Here is a 20,085-nt window from a genome sequence, read left to right on the forward strand (position 1 = left end):
GTCCTTGGGATTTGTTAATAGTGAATGAAAAGGCAAGTTTTCCAGGAAATTGTAATCTTTCAAATTCAAATGGTGTATCAGTTGGTTTAAGAGGTATTCTTGGGATATAAACATGTTCTCCTTTTCCACATCCTGTTAATATTATACCTTCAATTATATTATTTTTTAATGTCTTCACACATAATCGAGTACCATTGCATAATTTAGGTGGATTGAGATTTCGTAAAACCATTATTGGTGCACCAATTTTCAACGTTAATATATGAGATGGTAAGCCTGATATTTCTAAAGAATTCAAAAATTCCATAGGGTAGTATATAGCATGTTCAGGATGACATACAGTGTCAATTGATTTGTACGATTTACATACCCTTGGAATAGAGTTTAATATGTCATTATTGATCGTATTAACTCTGTCATTTTTTGGCGCTAGTATAGCCCTTTCACATAACCATTCATGACTGATATAATTTTTGTCTATATCAGGATAAACATGGATTATTAATGAATGAACTGAATCTAAGATATGACAAAAATTAGATGGAAATGTGATCGTGTCATCTGCATTTCTTTCCCATTTTCCGTCTCCCAGAAGTATTAACTGTCTTGAAAAATTCTCTAAATTAGTATCACCTGTTAGAAATACTCTCATATTATTTTTTAATGTAATTATTTTCACATGTTTCCATAAATAAGAATTTTTTAGACATGCATGTATTTGGTCAGCTGGTGTTCCTCTTGAAATTATTGGTAATGTTTGTCTAAAATCACCAGCTAGAATGACTATTACTTCCCCCATTATAAAATTATTTTTCTTAAAATCTTGTAACGTTTTATCTAATGCTTCTGGTCCTTTTTTATTTGCCATTGTACACTCATCCCAAATGATTACATTCGTTTGTTTAAGTAATTTGCAGGATTATCAATAATATTACAAATAGGTTCTTCTGTTAAATTGAAATTAATCGGTAATTTCAAGGCTGAGTGAGCAGTACGTCCTCCATGTAATAGGGTAGCTGCTACACCAGATGACGCTACTGCTAATGCTATATTTCCACTTTTTCGTACTTCTGCCAATATTAAGTTCAATAAAAATGTTTTCCCTGTGCCTCCTGGAGCATCTAAAAAGAAAAGGCCCTCTTTTTCTTCTATAATGTTTTTCATAATTGTTTATTGTTTGGAATGCCTTTTTTTGATCGTCAATTAATAATAATTTATTAGTATTGATATATGCATTCAGTTTTTCAATATCATACGACGTTTCACGAATGATTTCTGAATCTTTTGATATATTTTCGGTTCGAAAAGGAGGAGTTATTCCCCATTGATTTAAATTTTTCCCTGATATTATTAAACACATATCTTCTATAATAATGAGAGTTTCATTGAATATTTCATCTGTATGATCTAAATCTTTACAACAATTTAATTTCTTATTCCGACATAATATATCTTCACTCATACTTTTTTTATATTTTTCCCATAAAGATTGTGGATCCGATGGGTTACATGAAGTCAAAATAATTGAAAATAATGATCTTATACTACTCGACTTTCTTTGTTTCATTTGCTTCCGCTAATGCATCATCCCAATGTTTATCATCCTTTAGTAAACCTAGCTGTTGACATGCTTCTCTATATGATTTGTACGTAATACCATTTACTGTTCTTAAATATCCGAAAGACCTTGGACCAATAACATTATGTAATAAAATTCTCAAAAAAAAACACTCTGAATTACTTGGATGTATTGTATACATTCGACCAAGAGTGTCAGATTGGAAGATCTCAGGACTGTGACGTATTCTTTCTTTTCTACGATTAAATTTTTTTTGCGAATTGTCCCATCTAAAATATTTTGGGATATCGTAATATAATAACGTTTTCGCGAAATCATCTGTCTGACATATACTAAAAAATGCTGTTAGAGTTGTTTCAGGTGGTTTCTCAACTTTTTTTTCTACATTATCATTTGAAAAATAAACACGTTGACCATTTTCGAGGTGTACATGTAAATGTTGCACATTTGGATATCGATCATGAATTTTGAAACCGAAAATTCGCCAAATTGCTTCGTTACTATTTATATATCTTCCTGATTGATATTCTTCAATTTCATTATTATTTTTATTTTCTATCGAAAACATGGCTTGATCACTTTCTTTGTGTATATACTTCAAAATGTATTTTACTGCAACTACTGAACTACAAAGCTCAACATTAATATGAGCATTCATTATTTTCGAGATTAGTGGACAGTATGGCACAATCCACTGATTATCAATATTCACTTTTTTGTATTTATCATTAACCTTAACGTTAATAGCAGTCTGGAAAACTCCATTTGTTATACTTCTTCGTCTGTACAAAGGATATCCATTTTTATCTGATCTCGTGACATCAAGTAATTTTCTAGGATAATTACATTTACATTGGCCATCCTTCATACATACTGAAAATGGATTCAACTGTCCACATGGTCCATGTATCATATTTTTTTTTATTATGTCAAATAAATGAGGATCTTTTTCTGGATCTGGTAAATCAGCTGAAATGATATTATCAATTCGATCTGGATGATCTTTGTTTTCTAACCATATTAAAATATGAGCATGTGGTAAACCTCTTTTTTGCCATTCTATTGAATAAACCCAAGATCTAACATTACCAAAAATCTTGCACTTAGTTATCAAATCGATTAGCTTTCTTAATTTTAATTTTAATACTCTTGCTATTAAGTCATGGCGATCACTTGGTTGCTGATCAGCCAACAATAAATTGGTGATTTCTGTCCATCGAATATTACATGTAAATGTAATGAATAAACATGGCTTTCCATTATGTCTAACGTAACAAAGAGCATCTTGTATATATTCATGCATATGTCGTGGACTACCTATACAACTTGCTGGTAATATACATTTTTGACCCATATCTGAAACATTTTCATCATTTTCAAATGCATCTTTTAAATGAATATACTGTTCAACTTTAAGAGCTTTTTGATTGCATCGTATATAGCGTAAACGTTCATTTTCAATTTTTGCATACATATCAACTATAAATTGATTTAGCAATTGCTTATAATGTAATAAATGATTTTCTGGATTTGTACGTATCATCATTCTGTATGCATAAAATTTAATTGATGACACACGTTTCTTTGTTGACAAACCTGTAACTGGATTTATTTCGTATATTTCAAAATGATATCCATCTTCCCCCATCCAAAACATCAATGAATATTGTAAAGCATCATACGATTTGTGGGTTTCTTGGACTGTTACATACTCATTACTACGTTTTTGTAACACAATATTGCGTTTTGAAAATTCATTCCCATTAATTATAGCAGCTTTACAACTGGTAAATTAAAACGTCTTTCGTGTTCACTTGAAGGTATTTTGTCGGCTCGAAGTACAATTTGGCATTCGTCACTCGGCATATTGTCTAATGATGTTTTGAAAAGTTTTATTAATATGTTGTGTTCGTTTAGAAAATTTTGTAAAGATTGAACTATTTCGTGTTGCACATTGGGAACGATCGAACATCTACGTTGTGATTGTATATCATCATCACCAATAAAAATATTTGTAAAAATGATGATTCACAATCATATGGAAGAAGAGATTCTATTCTGTGATAAATTTGTCCTTGAATTTTGAATGTAGTTTGAAAACCCGACTCTTTCTTTCTGTTCGCACCAAATGAAGTCATGTTGAAGCACGAATTATATTTTCTAATATTACTTAGAAAATGTTTTGATTCAATTGTTGTTCCAGATAGATACGTTGATAATGGCTCTTCGGGAATAGTCAAATCAGGCAAATTTACCTTCCCCTTTCCACAACACATGTTATCACATTCATCTTGAAATTTTAACGCTTTGCAAAACTTACATTCAATATCCATAAGACCAATAGAAATACGATGATCGTTATTAAATACGTCACTACAATCATAATTGAATGCTTTCATTTCTAAATTTTTTTTCATTTGGACTTTCTTCTTTCTGTACGTTGACTGATTTGTTTCTGATTTGATGATGATTTTTTTGTTTCTTCTATTATATCATCTTCAACTTGATGTGTTTTCTTGAGTTTTTTCTGTCTTTTATTTAGTAAAGAATTTTTTCCAATATTTTGTTTTCTTTTAGGCATATTCAACTATTTTTTTTAATGATTACAAATTCAAAAAAGATTGGTGATTTATTTTTTCTAAAAAAAATGAATTGTTACTGTTATTTTGTTGCTATGGCAATTATATATTATGATTTGACCTTTAATTGGCCACTCTTTATTTTTCTTTTATAAACCAATGAATTTACACTTCTGACTCCCTGGTGATCGTTAAAAAATACATAGGCCATTTTTGACTTCAGACTGATACTTATGAGCTCAAACTGAATATCTATGTTGAATTTCAAGAAAATCTGAGTAGTAGTTTTCAAGAAACTGCGTTATTCGAGAAATGGCCACTTTTTTTATTATATAGATAAAATTATATAATTAATACATTTGAATAACAATTATCTTACACCTACTCGTATGTGCTTTATGGCGTAATTGCTTACGTACCTGGGCATTATGTGGCATATATAAGACGAGCTGGAGGACACTGGGAAATACACAATGACTTACAAAAAAAAAGCACAAACTGTCATAATCCCAAAAACTGTTATATTAAATCGCATATGTTGATGTATGGCATAAAATAAAAAAATATGTTTTAAATTAAGAGGATTGGTATACCCTTATATAACTTACGTCTATAAAAAGGATAAATAGATTGTATTTTTTTTTTACTTGAAAATTATCAACTTGTTACTAAACTTTTTTATACATTTCTAATACATTTTAATAAATTAATTTTATGGTCATAACTCATTTTAGTCTTTTTTTTTTAATATTTAGGAAATCGACGAAAGCAGGGTTAATGCATAAATTTAGCGTCTCCATTCTTTAAATTAGTTTTAAAATAAAATGAATTTAAACAACTAGTATACAAACTCAATTTGCAAACTCAATTTGCAATTAATTTGCTAAATAATGGCGCTGGTTTGAAGCAGTTCGACCAAAGTGGGTCGTTTCCTGGAGTGCATGTACAAAAACACAGAAAAAAAAGTTCTACTGCACCATGCTGTTCCTACTGATTTCTGTAATTACAATTTTACCTAATGGCTGATATTAAATATTTTATCTTATACCTACTGACAATTTATATATACAGGGTGTTCCAAATTTCATGTGACAGCAGATTTCAGCATGATCTACTCAAATTAGGAAAAAATGACCTATGTGAAAACTTATTTGAATCGCATACTCTAAACTAATTTGATATTATTTTTTTTTTTTATTAGTTAAAAGGGGGAGATTTTAGGGGTAACTTTTAAAATTCAAATGGGAATCTATATTTTTGAAATATGATTCATATAGGATTTTTTTTTAATGAATTTTGACGTATCATTCATAATTATTGGTTGATAATTAAAGAAGCTATTTACATTCGAATTTTGTATTTAATTTGTAAAAATGCCATCAATGAATAATAATAATAATATACTTTGTGCTTCTGTTATACGCCGATGCATTGTTGTACCTACAACCTTTATAATCTGTACGCTATCTAACTACCAATTTACCAGTAAGAAAACGTGTATTTGTTATCTTAATTTCATTTTATATTACATAGGTCAAGTCACATGATTCTATTGATAATAAAAATAAAAATAAAACAAGGCATTAGATAATAATATAGGTACCGTCTACATATTATGTATATTGGATATTGTTTTATTTATAATCAATGCTATGGAACGGGTTTTGTGTCCTCAATAATTTTACATAATATTTATTATTTATAATATAAAATTAGAAATAAATATCATTCAGTTGACAAATAAGCAATAGCTAATTATACCAAATTGTTGTATAAATGTTATTATACTGCATACAATTATTTAAAATGTATACAAATAGGTTAGGTACCTACCTGTATTTTTGACTAATGTAGGTGCCTATTCATATTTTATAAATTTAAATAATAAATAATAACCAAGGCTAGGAACTTAAAAATATGCAGTAAAAATTTGGAAAATATGCAATTTATTGAATAAAATACATTTTACATACAAAATTTAAAAATTTTAATTAGGTAGGTGTCTGAAAAAAAAATTAGAAGAAATTTAAAAAAAATTAACACCGCACGCTTATGTATTTAATTACCTACGATTATACAATTTATTTATATCATGGTACAAAATATTAATCCAGTGGTAAATTTGAATAAAAATAAATACGGGCCGGTCAGCGGTCAGCTTTACAAGTTCTCAGTAGTAGATATAAAGATTATAATATTATTTTTGGGAGCAGTGGTAATAGCCGTTGATGAATTAATTTATTTTGTCAAACAATATAAAAGTATAAATTTCTAAAAAAAAAAATTATTCACGTTAATTCTATGATATTACTTATATGCATATAATTAATATTATTAATTATTGTATATAATTAATGTTCTTATACCTAAAATATGCGAATTTGTACAAAAAATCACGAAATATTCAAAATTATGCAACAAACATTTTTGTATTTGTAATATGTATACTTACTATGAATCAAATTTGTATCGAATCAGATTTTCAATATGCACTTTCTAAACAAATATGCAAATGCTTTAAGTTCCGAGCCTTGGTAAGACTAATAACATACTTACATACCTATACTTTCATATTATGTTTGAATCAACTTAATATTAAATATGTATATCATTTCTAAACGCTGCAAAATGACAACATTAATTTCAAAAACTTGTATGATTAAACCTCGCGTTCAACATAATGTTGAATGATGCATATAAAATCAAACAGATTTTGAAAAAACATCACCTTTTCACAACATTAAGATATGATCAATCTAATATTAAATTATAATAACTAGGGCTTGGATGTTGTTACATTAATTTTATTAAAATTAATAATTCATTTATTAAAGACTAAAGGTTATGGCTAGACTTAGAGACTTAAAAGCTTTAAACACAAACATATACGCATAAAAATATGAGCAAATATGTATACTCTAGAAGTCTAGAACAAGACAATTTTGACTGAATTTATTAAAAATGTATTTAATTATTATTAATGTATTATCAATTTTTCCTTTTTTTTTTTAAAATAATTGTACCTATTGCTCCAATGGCTTGAGCAAGAAAAAAAAATGATAGGCCATAGGAGGGTTTAACATCTGCAGCATGGATCATCACATGTAAGTTACACAATATTTACACAACATTAGTAAAATATGTATATCACATTTGTGTAAGCAATTTGAATTTTTAAACTACATTTTTATGAAATTTTTTTTGCTCTTATAAGTAGAAACCTTATAACCTTATTAATTAATTATAACAACATCAAAGTCCTAATCATGACATCAAACATAATTATCAAGTATTTTAAATATGTCAATTGCACCAGTAAAATCATAATATATGTATTCTGAGTGGTGAATGAGGTTAGGTTTTACTGGTTTTAGACCGGGATTGAACATTTTTTTAGAAGCATTTTCAGTCTGGATTTAGGGCAATTTTAAAACTTTTAATTTAATTTTACTAAATAAATATAAATTTGAAATGTGTACAATTTTCATAAGAAAGGATATAAAGACAAATAATTGTTGAACCATTTAGTACATTTTAGTATATTCAAATTAGCAAGGAATATGCAAGATATGCAAGGTAAAATATAGGTAAAAGTTGTTAAAAAGTTATATCAATATAGGTACCAACTATTTGTTTAAAACACTCGCATACTTTTACTTTCAACAAGTGTATACTCTCAATACAATATAATTATGACTGCCATTTTACTTGCGGAATTTTGGTCCACGCCAGAGGTTTAAATGAGGTCAATCATCTTCTTAAGGTATTGGTATACACTATTAATTAATGCGATCAATGTTTAAACAAATTAGTAGAAAATAATTATTAGCAAAATAGCAAATCTAGATATAAGTATCTAAAATATTCTGATTTGTCCACTTTTCATTATGATATCATTATGGAGAATATGATTTAATAAAAACAATGATGTCACATTAGAAAACTTAGGAAATTAAGATTACACTTAGAGTTGTGATAAAAAAGCTAATTTGAAATCCTAGATAGGTACAATAATGAATAATGACTTTTAGATTAATTGAAGAATAATTTTATTGAGAATAATGACGACTATGAAATTTAAAAATGTCTTATTCAAAATGGTTCAACTTGTCTACATTTCAAGAATTTAAAAATGTTTTAATTCTTAGAATTAATTCTTAAAAAAGTAAACTTTTTTCCTAAACTGTTTGAAGAAAATGGATCATATCCAATAAAACAGTTTTAATTTAAATCAATGGGCTAAATAAAAATTAAGTTAAGTCATGAGTCAGGAATTGAAGTAAAATAATATTAAATACATTAGTATTATATGTATAGATATTTAGGTGCTGAAATATACTGAATTGTGCCCCTTAATATAACACTGTATATGGTGTAATGTATTGATAATAGATAAGTAAATGTATTAACATTACCACTCAGAATATAAAACTGGATTAAGCATTCTATATTATGTTATTCTTAGATATCTATCTTGCGTACGTAAATTGTTATACTAACATAATTAAATACGACTTTAAAGGCATTTACAAATTGATAAATAATCAAACTATACATATCCTCAAATTTTAACTAATGATGGTGATGAATACAAATATAATTTTTCTATGATATAAACAACTACCTTCTTAGAGTAAATAGAGTTCTTAGTCTTCTGATGTCAGTTTAAAATAAATGCAAACATTTTCAGACGATAACAACCAGTTGACGAAAATAATATCAACCAGATTGAAATAATGAAATATTTAGATATTATGTATTTTAATTTATATTTAATTTAACTTTTAAGTTTAAAGCATTTTTCTCTCAAATAAAAAATTATAAAGTAATAAGTGACAAGCGTTATCAATTATCATAGAAGTAGCACACAATTTATAGACCTAACCTTGGAGCTTGTATAGATTAGTATATCAAAGATAGGTACTATCACTGAGTATCACTATGACTATAACAATACTACATACTATACCTAGGATGTATATTATTATATTCATGCAAATTATTATACCTAAATGTATACATATTTGAACACCTAATGCAATAATATACAAGAAATTATTTGGTTTAGTACACAATAAATAATTTAATGAGTCCATTTTATTTATTTAATCATACATAGTATTAACTTCATACATACTTCTATAATCATAATTGGAATAAAATGTTGTTGCAGTTGTGACTGTTTAGAATTTATTGTAATATGTAATCCAATATGATTGGACTGAATATAACGGCGATATTCCTTTATTCCAACAATTTCTTCAATATTCTATCTAAATGATTGAAACATAATATAAGTTTTCACAACTTTTGTAAAAAAAAAAGCATTTAAATTACTATAAATTCGTTTTTAATTTATAAATAAAGATTAGATTCTTGTGCGAATTACAATTTGTTATTGTGTAATTCCAAATTTAAAATTGTATAGAAATAATTTTTACCCATGTAAATTAATTTTAAGTTTTATTTTGAACAATGAAGATGTGACGACTGACGACCATGATATACAAATACTACAATGACAGTTTTTTTTTATTAATCATTATAGTACAGTTCATTCCCATGATAGTTAATTTTAACAAAATATTGTAAATTAGATTATATTTTATAGGTATGGATTTGTACATATTATAGATACCTACTGGCTACTAAACACAAATTTATGCATAGGTAATAATGTAATATGAAATAAAAGCTGGGAAATTAATGTTTCCTAATTAGAAATACCACATGAATTTTGCACAATTCAGAATTTTAATTGATTTTTAGGTGTTTTGTGCACAAAAATCTGGTCTTTAGTAATACATGTATATGTAGAAATTGTATGCATAAATGTAATAATGTATTCAAATTTACAATAATAATAACAATTCATTTATAAGTAACTCATAGAGTAGTTACTAGTTAATTACTTTAATTATAGCTATTGTCTATTTAACTATCAACTACTTACTAGACAACGATTTCCAGACGGAAATCAAACTTCTCGGATGATTTTCTCACGATTAGAGGACATTTTGAGGAGACTGGAAAATTACTGGACAATTTCCAGTTTCCACTAACAAAGTAAACATTACACGTTTTTCAGTTGTTATCACATGTCGCCCATCAAATTAATACCCCGCCAATGATACAGTAAACGTTTCCTGAATATGGGTAAACAAGGATCTAACATCATGTTGGTTTACGGGCTCGTTTCCTAGGTTCAGGCTTTAGATCATAATAGGTAAACGTAAAGTAAACCCGATCAGCTGATCAAGTTTAGCTTCTATGTTGTTCTATGTTAATACGGCTATTTAGTATTTTAGTACATAGACATATTATTATAAATTGTATATTATTATATTATATTTATATGATGCCTATGATTTATGCATTTAATATTTATGTATTTTGATTGGTAAACATCAAATAATTTTAAGGTTATAAAATATAATATCATAATATCATTGATAAAATTATATGATACCTAGTTATAATATCAAACGGTATACTGTACTTTGAACTGACTACTGTATACTGTAATAAATTGATAATTCGATACCCGGATTATTAAGGTCGTACAACGGAAGCACTTTTAGTATTATTCACTGTTGACATTTTATAAATTAACACCAATATTCAGATGTCGATAGCTCCTCCAATTATTATCACATAAATGTAAATGAACCGTCAAAATTCATTAAAAATTAAACCGTGCACGAATCATATTTCAAAAATATAGGTTCCCATTTGAATTTTAAAAGTTGACCCTCAAACTTCCCCTCCTAATTAATATAAAAAAATATTTAATATCAAATTAATTTAGATTATATGATTCAAAACAGTTTTTACATAGGTCATTTTCCCCTAATTTAAATATATCATGCTGAAATCTGCTGTCACATGAAATTTGGAACACCCTGTATATATATATATATATATATGTATGTATATAGCTATGATTCCTAACGAAGATTCTTGCAATTCCACGACATTTCTAGATACAAGTATTTCAGATCCAGTATTTAATGCTTCAGTTTCTACAAGTACACCATTAAAACAAAATGAGTCTTTTTCTATTGCTTGTAAGTTTTTGTAATTATGTTTATATTATTGCTTTATTAATATTACACACTATTGAATTTGCCAATTTTACTAAGTCAATATAAAATATAAATAATTTACTGTATGAAAACTAAAAATGATTTTAATTTGCATTTTTTCTAGGTTCGACATCTCAAAGTTCATCTCATTCGGCTGATCAATCAATTTCCTTATCTACACAAACAACTCAGTATCTCACATTACATACACCTAGAAAACAAAACAATAGTGCTCAACTTCAAACTATTAAAAATAAATACGAACAATTAGAACAGAAATTTGAAGCATTGAGTCAAGAAGTATACAAGAAAAATTGTGCAAATGAAATAGATGTTACCCCAGTAGATTTATTTAATCGAGTTGTTGAAGCACATTTACCTCCTAACCTGAGCATGGTTATTAAACAGTACGTACAAATGGGTAAGAGAAAACCTCAAGGCATGCGGTATTCTAATCAAATCAAGCAGTTGGCTCTAACTATATTTTTTATTGGTCCTCAAGTATACACTTTTTTTAAATCATTATTATTATTACCCAGTCCAAGAACTTTACGTAGAATAACACAGAAAATTAATATAGTGCCTGGATTAAATGATGTAATATTTGAAACCATAGAGTTGAAGATGAACAATTTAAAAGACGATGCAAAAGATTGTGTTTTATGTATTGATGAGATGTCAATTAAAACACATTTATTTTATAATTTGTCACATGATTATATTGTAGGCTTTAATAATTCATACGATAGAAAAACATATGAGCCAGCAAAGCATGTACTCTGTTTTATGTTAAGAAGCATAAATTATAATTGGAAGCAGCCTGTCGCATATTTTTTCATCAACAATAGTTGTTCTGGGCTTCATCTACAAAATACTATATTTGCAGTTATTAGTCGTATTCAAAAGACATCACTCAAGGTTAGAGTATTAACAAGTGACCAAGGATCTAATTTTACCAGTTTTGCCAAGACAATGAATGTGTCATGTGAACGTCCATTTTTCAATGTAAATGGCCAAAAAATATTTTATATATTTGATATGCCACATTTGCTCAAGTCTACTAGAAATAACTTCTTCAAGTACCAATTAACATTTTTAAATAGTACTACCAATAAAAAGTATCTACTTGATTTTTATAAATCAGACCAAGGGCTTAAATCGCCTTGCACCGAAGCTAACAGAAATTCATATCAACCCAGGACCATTTCAAAAAATGAAGGTCAAATATGCATGTCACATTTTTAGCAACACTGTAGCCGCCGGTATGAAATGTTGTGTTCAAGAGGGTACATTGTCTTTATCTGCGAATACTACAATATCACTTTTTATTGAACATATGGACAAATTATTTGACTTGTTAAATTCAACAAAGAAATTTGGAAGCAAAGATTTTAATCGACCTTTTAAAAACACACCAAACCAGAGGGAGCATTTACTGTTCATGCTTGATGTTTTTAAAAACATGAGTGTACTAGATCCAAAAATAGTCGATGGTCAGATTATAATCAATGATGTAACAAAACGCATGAATTTCTTGGATGGATGGACAATTAGTTCATTGTTAAAGTTGTGGGATGACATGCCAAAAACCCCAGACTTTTTATTATGTACGTACAGATTCAATCAAGATTGCCTCGAAAATCTTTTTGGGCAATTTTGTAACCAAAATGGAAATAATGTAAATCTATACAATTTCTTATACAATTCCTATACAATTTCTTTGGAGTTTTAAAAAAATTTTCTTCCTCAACTATTTTAAACATTCAGAAGGATCCAATTGCTTAGATGACATGGCTGAAGTTTTAACTACCATTGGATACATTTCTCCTCCACTTAGCAATTCATCTGTGCTATTCCCAGAAAAAACTCCATTTGATTTTTCTAATCTGCAAGTTGGTACCACAGACTATCGTGAACTGAGCTTTCCTGCTCAAAACGCCCTTACCTATGTGTTATATGCCCACACTATAGACTATAGAGACGTTTGTTTTACAGAATATAATAACGCCTGTATGTAGTAGGCGTCTTATCTTAGTTATTTTGCTTTTGCGCGACAAGACGATAGTATCAGTCCTGTCGGCAGTTTAGTCTGAAACTCGACTCATTCGAGCTAAGTAGTGTGCTTGCTTATAGTATAAATTACATGTCAATTTAAAAACTAATAAAGTATATAATATCAATCATCATTTAAATCTAAAACGTGTGTTCTTTTATTAATAAATTATTTAATAACATTTGATTATCACCCACTACACAGAGAACGGTTTCAACAAATTGTCGTCTTCGGATACAACCGGAGACACAATATAAAATATAACGGGACATCACAGGCGTACGCGGTGGCGTTCATAACATATGTTTGTGGCTATTTAACAAAAAAATGTTTTGAAAAGCGTAGTTGTGATTTATGTTTATATTATGCTAAGCAACAGCAGAAGTTAGACCAATCATTTTTATTTATTTATTATAAGGCATATGTAACTGCTGACCATTCAAACTTTGGAAAATTAAATGTGCCACCTAATGAATTTTTCAATTATATTAATCAATTAGATGATGTTTTTATTGTTAACTTTCCTCTTTTGGCAGTAGAACAAAATGTTGGCTCTAAACTAAAAAACTTATTTGACAATATTCCATTTGATCATCCTTGTAAAAATTTTGACATATAGTTTCTAAAAAAGCTGTATATTCGTCTAAGAATTTTTCATTCCATTAATAGATTAAATAAAGATATGTTAAAAACCGGAAGGAAACATCGAAAGTTGGATATCCTTTCTCACCTTTAAACTTTTTTTTGTATGATGTTAATTTTTATTATCATCTGTATTTATATTATTTTTTATGTTTCATGAATGAAACATTAGTTACTCAAAAATATATATACTTTTTTTAATCTGTTATTTGTATAAAATATAACTTAAGTTTTTTTCTGTAATTGTTATTGTTATTTGATCAAAAAATTTGAAAATAAATAAAGTATTAAAGTTACAAAAAAAATCATGTTTATTTTTGTATTACCCTATAAGTTCAAAAATAGTTATATATCAATGAAACGTCTATTAAATTAATACCTTAATTTATATAAAGATAATAGTGGCCCAGTCTTTTAAAGTATTAGAATAAAATTATTTTGGTACTTGTATTAAAATACATTTTGAAGCATTCTGAATACTTTTTAAAGGTATTTTTAACTTAATATAAATTTCTTGTATTTAAATGCCACAAAGTTAATTTTATTAATTGTTTTTCACAACAATTTGACATCAATTAAAATAATATTGTTTTCATTGAAATAATATTAAATTGGCTTAATCTGTATCTAAGTCTTAAATGAGATTAAAAACAGAAAACAATTTGTATAGGAAAAGTAAGTAATTTTAAGATTTAAAATTTTAAAAGTGCTACATCCAGTATATGGGTTCTGTATTGGAATTTTTTTAAATAATTTTGTTATTTAATTGTATCAATATGAATGAAATACCTGAACGTGTATTTACATCTAAATAGTCGGACATGTTATTTTTTTCAAATTTTTTAAAATCTATGGTAAGTAGTAACATAAAATAGGTACCTACCTAAAAATTTAAAAAATAAATAAATATTTGTATTTGTATTCAAATACTTAGTGAGCAGCCGTAGAGGGCATTTTTATACTAGTATTTTAAAAGTATTTTTAATGCTACTATATTCCAATACTAGTATTAGTGGTATCCGGTGAAGAGTTAACTCATTATTTTAGTATTTTAATGAAGTTAAATTAAAATAGCAAATTTTATCGTATAAAAGTGTGCCATATTTATTTTTCGTATATAAATGGTCAAACTGTTAAATGAACTGGCCCTACTGCGGACCTGCAGTGACTGACTCAAGCCTTCGTCCTATGCTGCCTGTATAAATTTTTATCAGTGTCCATTCTGATTGTTATATTCTGTGACTATACTGTCTATACTGGAATACAATTTACAAGTATAATATTCAAATGTTTCTATCATTATTTTTATTATCACTATAAAATCAACAAAAGTTTGTTAAAATACTTCGTATTAATTTTTTTTTACACAATCCCTCCTATGATAAAGATTAAAATGATTTTAATATAGGGTCTCGTAATAATGTATTGTCCTGGGCCTCGCAAGCCCTAGCACCGTTCCTGACTGGCTGGCATCCTCAGCCGTGCGCCGTCACAGCAAGGGGAGCTAGGGATGGGTGAAAAACATCGATGTTTTAGTTCGATATATCGATGATTTACATCGATTATTTTTATTTCGATTAATCGATATAAATATAAATATTAAAGTTTGATGTTTTTTTTTCATATAATATATATACAATTTTTGATTTTGATTTATATGTTGTGTATATTTTTATTTAATTTGTTGCTACACTGCAATATTTTCATTGATAAGTACTCACTGCCAACAGCTAAATCTTTAATCGTTTTTTGGTTATAGTTCATTTATTATATTATGTTGTAAAATAAAGAACGTCATATTATTATTTTAACTTAGATTATAACTTTTGGGACACCAATATAGCTCGTCACGTTCGGTCTCAGTCTTTTGTAATTCGTTGTAAATTTTATCGGTCTGGTTTTGGTCTATGTCAAAATGTATCAGCCCGGTCCTACCTGGATTCAATTTTATTTTATCGGTCCAGTCCAATCCTAGTCTTTGTTAATATTTATCAGGCCAATCCGATCTATAAAAAATGGACCATGCAGAGCTCTACTAGCTATAGTCTACCGAATATATAACACACAATAATGGGATTGTAACGACACTGAAAAAAAATATAATCCAGATTAGAGTAGAACACGGCGTGAGGTAGTAGTTTTATAGTTCTTGAATATTATCAGTTAGGTTAGGTTAGGTTAGGTCTTGAACATTATCGGGACGCAATTTGTTTGCTGTGGTTGGTATAATCTATACGTTACGCGTGGTAGTCGCGAATCGCAATAACCCATAATATACCGCAAAAAGTTCCATCAAAGTTGATTATTAGAAAGTTTTTTCTACTAGAATAGTTGAGAAGTTGATGTTGAACAAACTCTCTTAAATATCTAAACTAAACGTCTGAAATTATTAGATTAAACAAAGTGAAAATAAAATTTGAATTATTGATTTTCAAGCCCTACACTATTTAATAATAATCCTGCGTATGCCACACTGGGTTATTCGACGAGTTCAGAGAATTAAAGCTATTATATAAATCATACGTAGATATAATATACGTCATAAATTAAAAGTATATTTGTGTTTTTTTTTTTAAATTGTATATGCAAAGTAGATTGTTGTTGAATACCGGAACTGTTTGGAAACTAATAAACAATAGATATTAACCGGTTTGCACCGGATATGAGTAAATTCATAGAATGTGGACTCCTATCCAGAAATCATCAACCCCTAATTAATATGTAACGTACTATAATTCTAATGGAAAACGTACACGTTATCTCTTATCAGACTTCTATAGCTGCCTTAGGTCTACAAAAAGCCTAATATTTCCCAATCAATAAGATTCCAAGTCAAATATACCTAAAAACAGTGTTACCACTTTGAAAAATATAGTCGGGAGTGATTCCTGAAGAAGAGAACATTTGTTGATAGTGAATGACGCTCTTTTATCATCCCCTTTACAAATCAACTTGTTGTACTTACATACATTTTTCACTTGTTTTATTTCACATCATAGTTGCTTACTCGATCGATTTAATTTAACTAACAATATTTTTTTTTATTTACTGATTGTGTATGTAAACTTATTAATCGTGCAACACAGTTTTTAATCGATTGCAAATATTTTAACATAACTGTTAAACAATTTAAAGTGCAGCGTAATATTTTTCGCAAACATAATGGTTAGTACTTTTGTCTTAGACATTATTTTAATAATGGCCAAAATTTATTTCAGTACCGATGTAATTTAATAGTCATTGGAACTTCTGAACACATTATATAATATGATAAATCTTATTGAATTACATGTGAACTACATCCTCTTTAACAGTTCTCGAACTATTTTTGTGGAGAAACATTGCAATAAATGTTTCTATATATAAGCTATAATATATAAGTAAAGAAATATTTAAATGTCTTCAACATTTTAAGATATATGGAAATTCGTGTGATTTATAAAAATTTGTTAATCGACAAAAAAATTTTATTTTTGATATATTAGATAATGTGTTATTTTTCTATTTTGTATTTTCTGTACAGGAAGTATTTTTTTTTTTTTATTAATTCGTATTTGTTATAGCCGGACACAAAAATAAATAAATTAATGCAGCATATCAATTACAGAGTGCGAGTCACCTTGCAAGATACAGCAATATTTATCGGCTTATTTAAAGGTTCTATTTTGTTTAAAAAGTTTAAATAGTTAAATATTTGATAATTTTTCAGATATCTATATGGTTTTTTACGTATTTTACAGCCTTCGATAAACATATGAATTTGATTTTGGACGATTGTGAAGAAATTCGCCAAACAAAGAGACGTAGTCGTAACACACCAAGCGAACAAAGGCGTGTACTTGGTTTAATTATATTACGTGGACAAAATGTTTTATCAATAACTATAGAAGGTCCTCCACTCATTGAAGATGTTCCTAGAGTACCTACCTCGAGTCGTGGTTCAAGTTTAACACGTATTGCGGGACGAGGAATGTCTTCCATCATGCCTTTCGTAGGTATGATATCTGTTAATATCTTTAACTATAGGTACAGTTATTCTATAAATTATATTTTAACTTAAATAACGACTACTTACATTTTTCATTAAATAATTTTTTTATTATGTATGAATTAGTATGGAAATATACCTATCTGGAGTAAACTATTATACCTACCAATAATACTTACCTATCTAGAGGAATTAAATTAAATAATAAGTTTGAATATGGGATACAACATAATATTATGTTATATTGATCAACATTTTAATTATTATTTATTGTATATTATAATAATTAAATAGGTACTTACTAAACTATGTTAATCTTTCTTTAAAACTCTGAATTAGGTAACAAATTTAAAAATCTGTTCAATAATTTTTATTTCCAACAAAATAATTAAAAATTGTAACTTTCCAATACCTATCCCAATAAAAACCATTTTGATACAATCAAGATAAAATTGAATATTATAAGTACTATTTTAGTTTTAATTTCTGATATCTTTTACCAACCAGTAAAACAATTTTAAAATTTTATAAATGATTTCATAATATTTTTGTGTAATTCATATAAATAAAATATAACGTTACAACTGTACGAGGAAAAGTGTTCCAATATCTGTGCAGTATACATTACCCACTGGCCACTGGCTACTACTTACGGACCAATTTTTAGCTCACTATATGCCATGGAAAAGCTTTTATGCCATTGATTTATAATAATATAATATAATATATAATTTTTTTAATTTGCTATAAATGATGGTACTTTAATAAATTTTGTTCATTTATTTTATTTTAAGCAACTTTCCAACTATTAGATATCTATTTGAGTATGATAAATTTTAAAAATATTATGTTAGATAATGTTAGCTTGATGAAAAGTTGCTATAAAACTTCAACGTTGTTGTGATTTATGGGATCATTAATTTAATCTTTGAAAGTTTAAGTTTTTAATAACATGATTGACTATTGTTTTCTAGAACAAATTCAAAAATATTGTTTCAAATTACATGTATAAATGAATAGATAATTATTTATTTTATTTTATTTTAATAATATGTTTCCAAGGGACAATGAGAAATATTGAAAATGGCCTGGCTACTTCTACGGTTTCAAATATGGATAATAACAAACCTTCATTGATGGGTTTACGTAACCAAATGATGCCACCTTTACCACCAACCAAAAAAGGTATATTTTTTCCTAATTTATTTACTATTAATTACAACTCTATTATCTTTTCTTTCACAAGATATTCAATAATATATGTAATTATTTTTTAGATGGACAGCCACCAATGCTTGGTATGGGTCGAGGTGAATCACCAAAATTGTCTAGTATGAGTCGAGGTGGATTTCCAAAATTGTCTGGTATGGGTCAAATGGGACCACCACCAATGCCTGGATTGATACCATTAAGACCATTGGCTGGAATAAGTAAAATGGGTCCTCCACAATTGCCTAAGGCGCAACCAAAGCAAACTACACCAACCAGTAACAAACATCACTCCGTACAAAAATGAAAGGTAAATAATAGTACATATAATATTGCAATATTTAGAACTTCAATTTATCTGCATAATATTTTTTTAAATAATAATTATTTTTTTTAGGCCTTGTGGATGGTCAAAAAGTTGTTAAATACTAACCACTTTCTTGAAATACATAGCAATGTTCAGCAGTTTTATTAATTTAATATGAGATTAAATATAATATATGCACTATCATAATTAATTATTAAAAAACTAGTAAACAAAAACAAACTATTCAATTATTTTACATATTTTGTATAAGTCTTCATTTTTCAAAACACTTCCAACTCTTTTATGTAACTATGAGCATTTTTTTTTACTGAAATAACTGATTCAACAAAAATAATAAATCCCAGACTAGAACTTATTTAACCTGCACATTTGTTATAATTTTTGTTTTTTTTAAACCTAAGTTTATATTAAAATTAGATAACAAAATTTATAAATATCCAAAAAAAAATTAGGTTCTAGACACAAAGTTATGTGATTCATAATTCTGTATTAATAGACTAAACACAAAATAATGTATACAATTTATGACGGTAAATTATCTCAAGTTAAATTATACATCATACATTTATTATATATGCTGGTAAGTAATTCTTGTAGAAGTTAAGTATGTATACTTATTAAT

General features: G+C 27.5%; 1 protein-coding gene, 1 long non-coding RNA gene and 1 pseudogene across 2 annotated transcripts; 1 reads left to right on the forward strand and 2 right to left on the reverse strand.

Annotated features, from left to right (window-relative positions):
* Window positions 1-1,544: 1,544 nt before the first annotated feature.
* Window positions 1,545-20,085, reverse strand: part of LOC149061615 (uncharacterized) — a 587,539-nt pseudogene continuing 568,998 nt past the window's right edge.
* Window positions 9,241-10,840, reverse strand: LOC149061616 (uncharacterized). The gene is made up of 2 exons (XR_016189723.1): window positions 10,112-10,840; window positions 9,241-9,431 (listed from the first exon to the last, which is right to left on the reverse strand). It is a non-coding gene; the product is annotated as an uncharacterized LOC149061616 (long non-coding RNA).
* LOC149061617 (uncharacterized) lies at window positions 16,972-19,753 on the forward strand. The gene is made up of 6 exons (XM_089216858.1): window positions 16,972-17,103; window positions 17,502-17,595; window positions 17,679-17,933; window positions 18,989-19,111; window positions 19,204-19,445; window positions 19,533-19,753. The coding sequence occupies exons 1-5, from the start codon at window positions 17,101-17,103 to the stop codon at window positions 19,440-19,442; spliced, it is 714 nt and encodes a 237-aa protein (XP_089072984.1). The 5' UTR covers window positions 16,972-17,100; the 3' UTR covers window positions 19,443-19,445; window positions 19,533-19,753.

Source organism: Diuraphis noxia, unplaced genomic scaffold, assembly GCF_037042655.1.
Source record: "Diuraphis noxia isolate RWA-SAM2 unplaced genomic scaffold, SU_Dnox_SAM2 contig0001, whole genome shotgun sequence".
In the NCBI taxonomy this organism is placed as follows: Eukaryota; Metazoa; Arthropoda; class Insecta; order Hemiptera; family Aphididae; genus Diuraphis; species Diuraphis noxia.

Bases quoted from the DNA above. Each gene is read 5' to 3' on its own strand.
- LOC149061617 (XM_089216858.1), top strand. The intron at 17,596-17,678 runs GTTCTATTTTGT...CGTATTTTACAG, and splicing joins ATTTATCGGCTTATTTAAAG to CCTTCGATAAACATATGAAT. The intron at 17,934-18,988 runs GTATGATATCTG...TATGTTTCCAAG, and splicing joins TTCCATCATGCCTTTCGTAG to GGACAATGAGAAATATTGAA.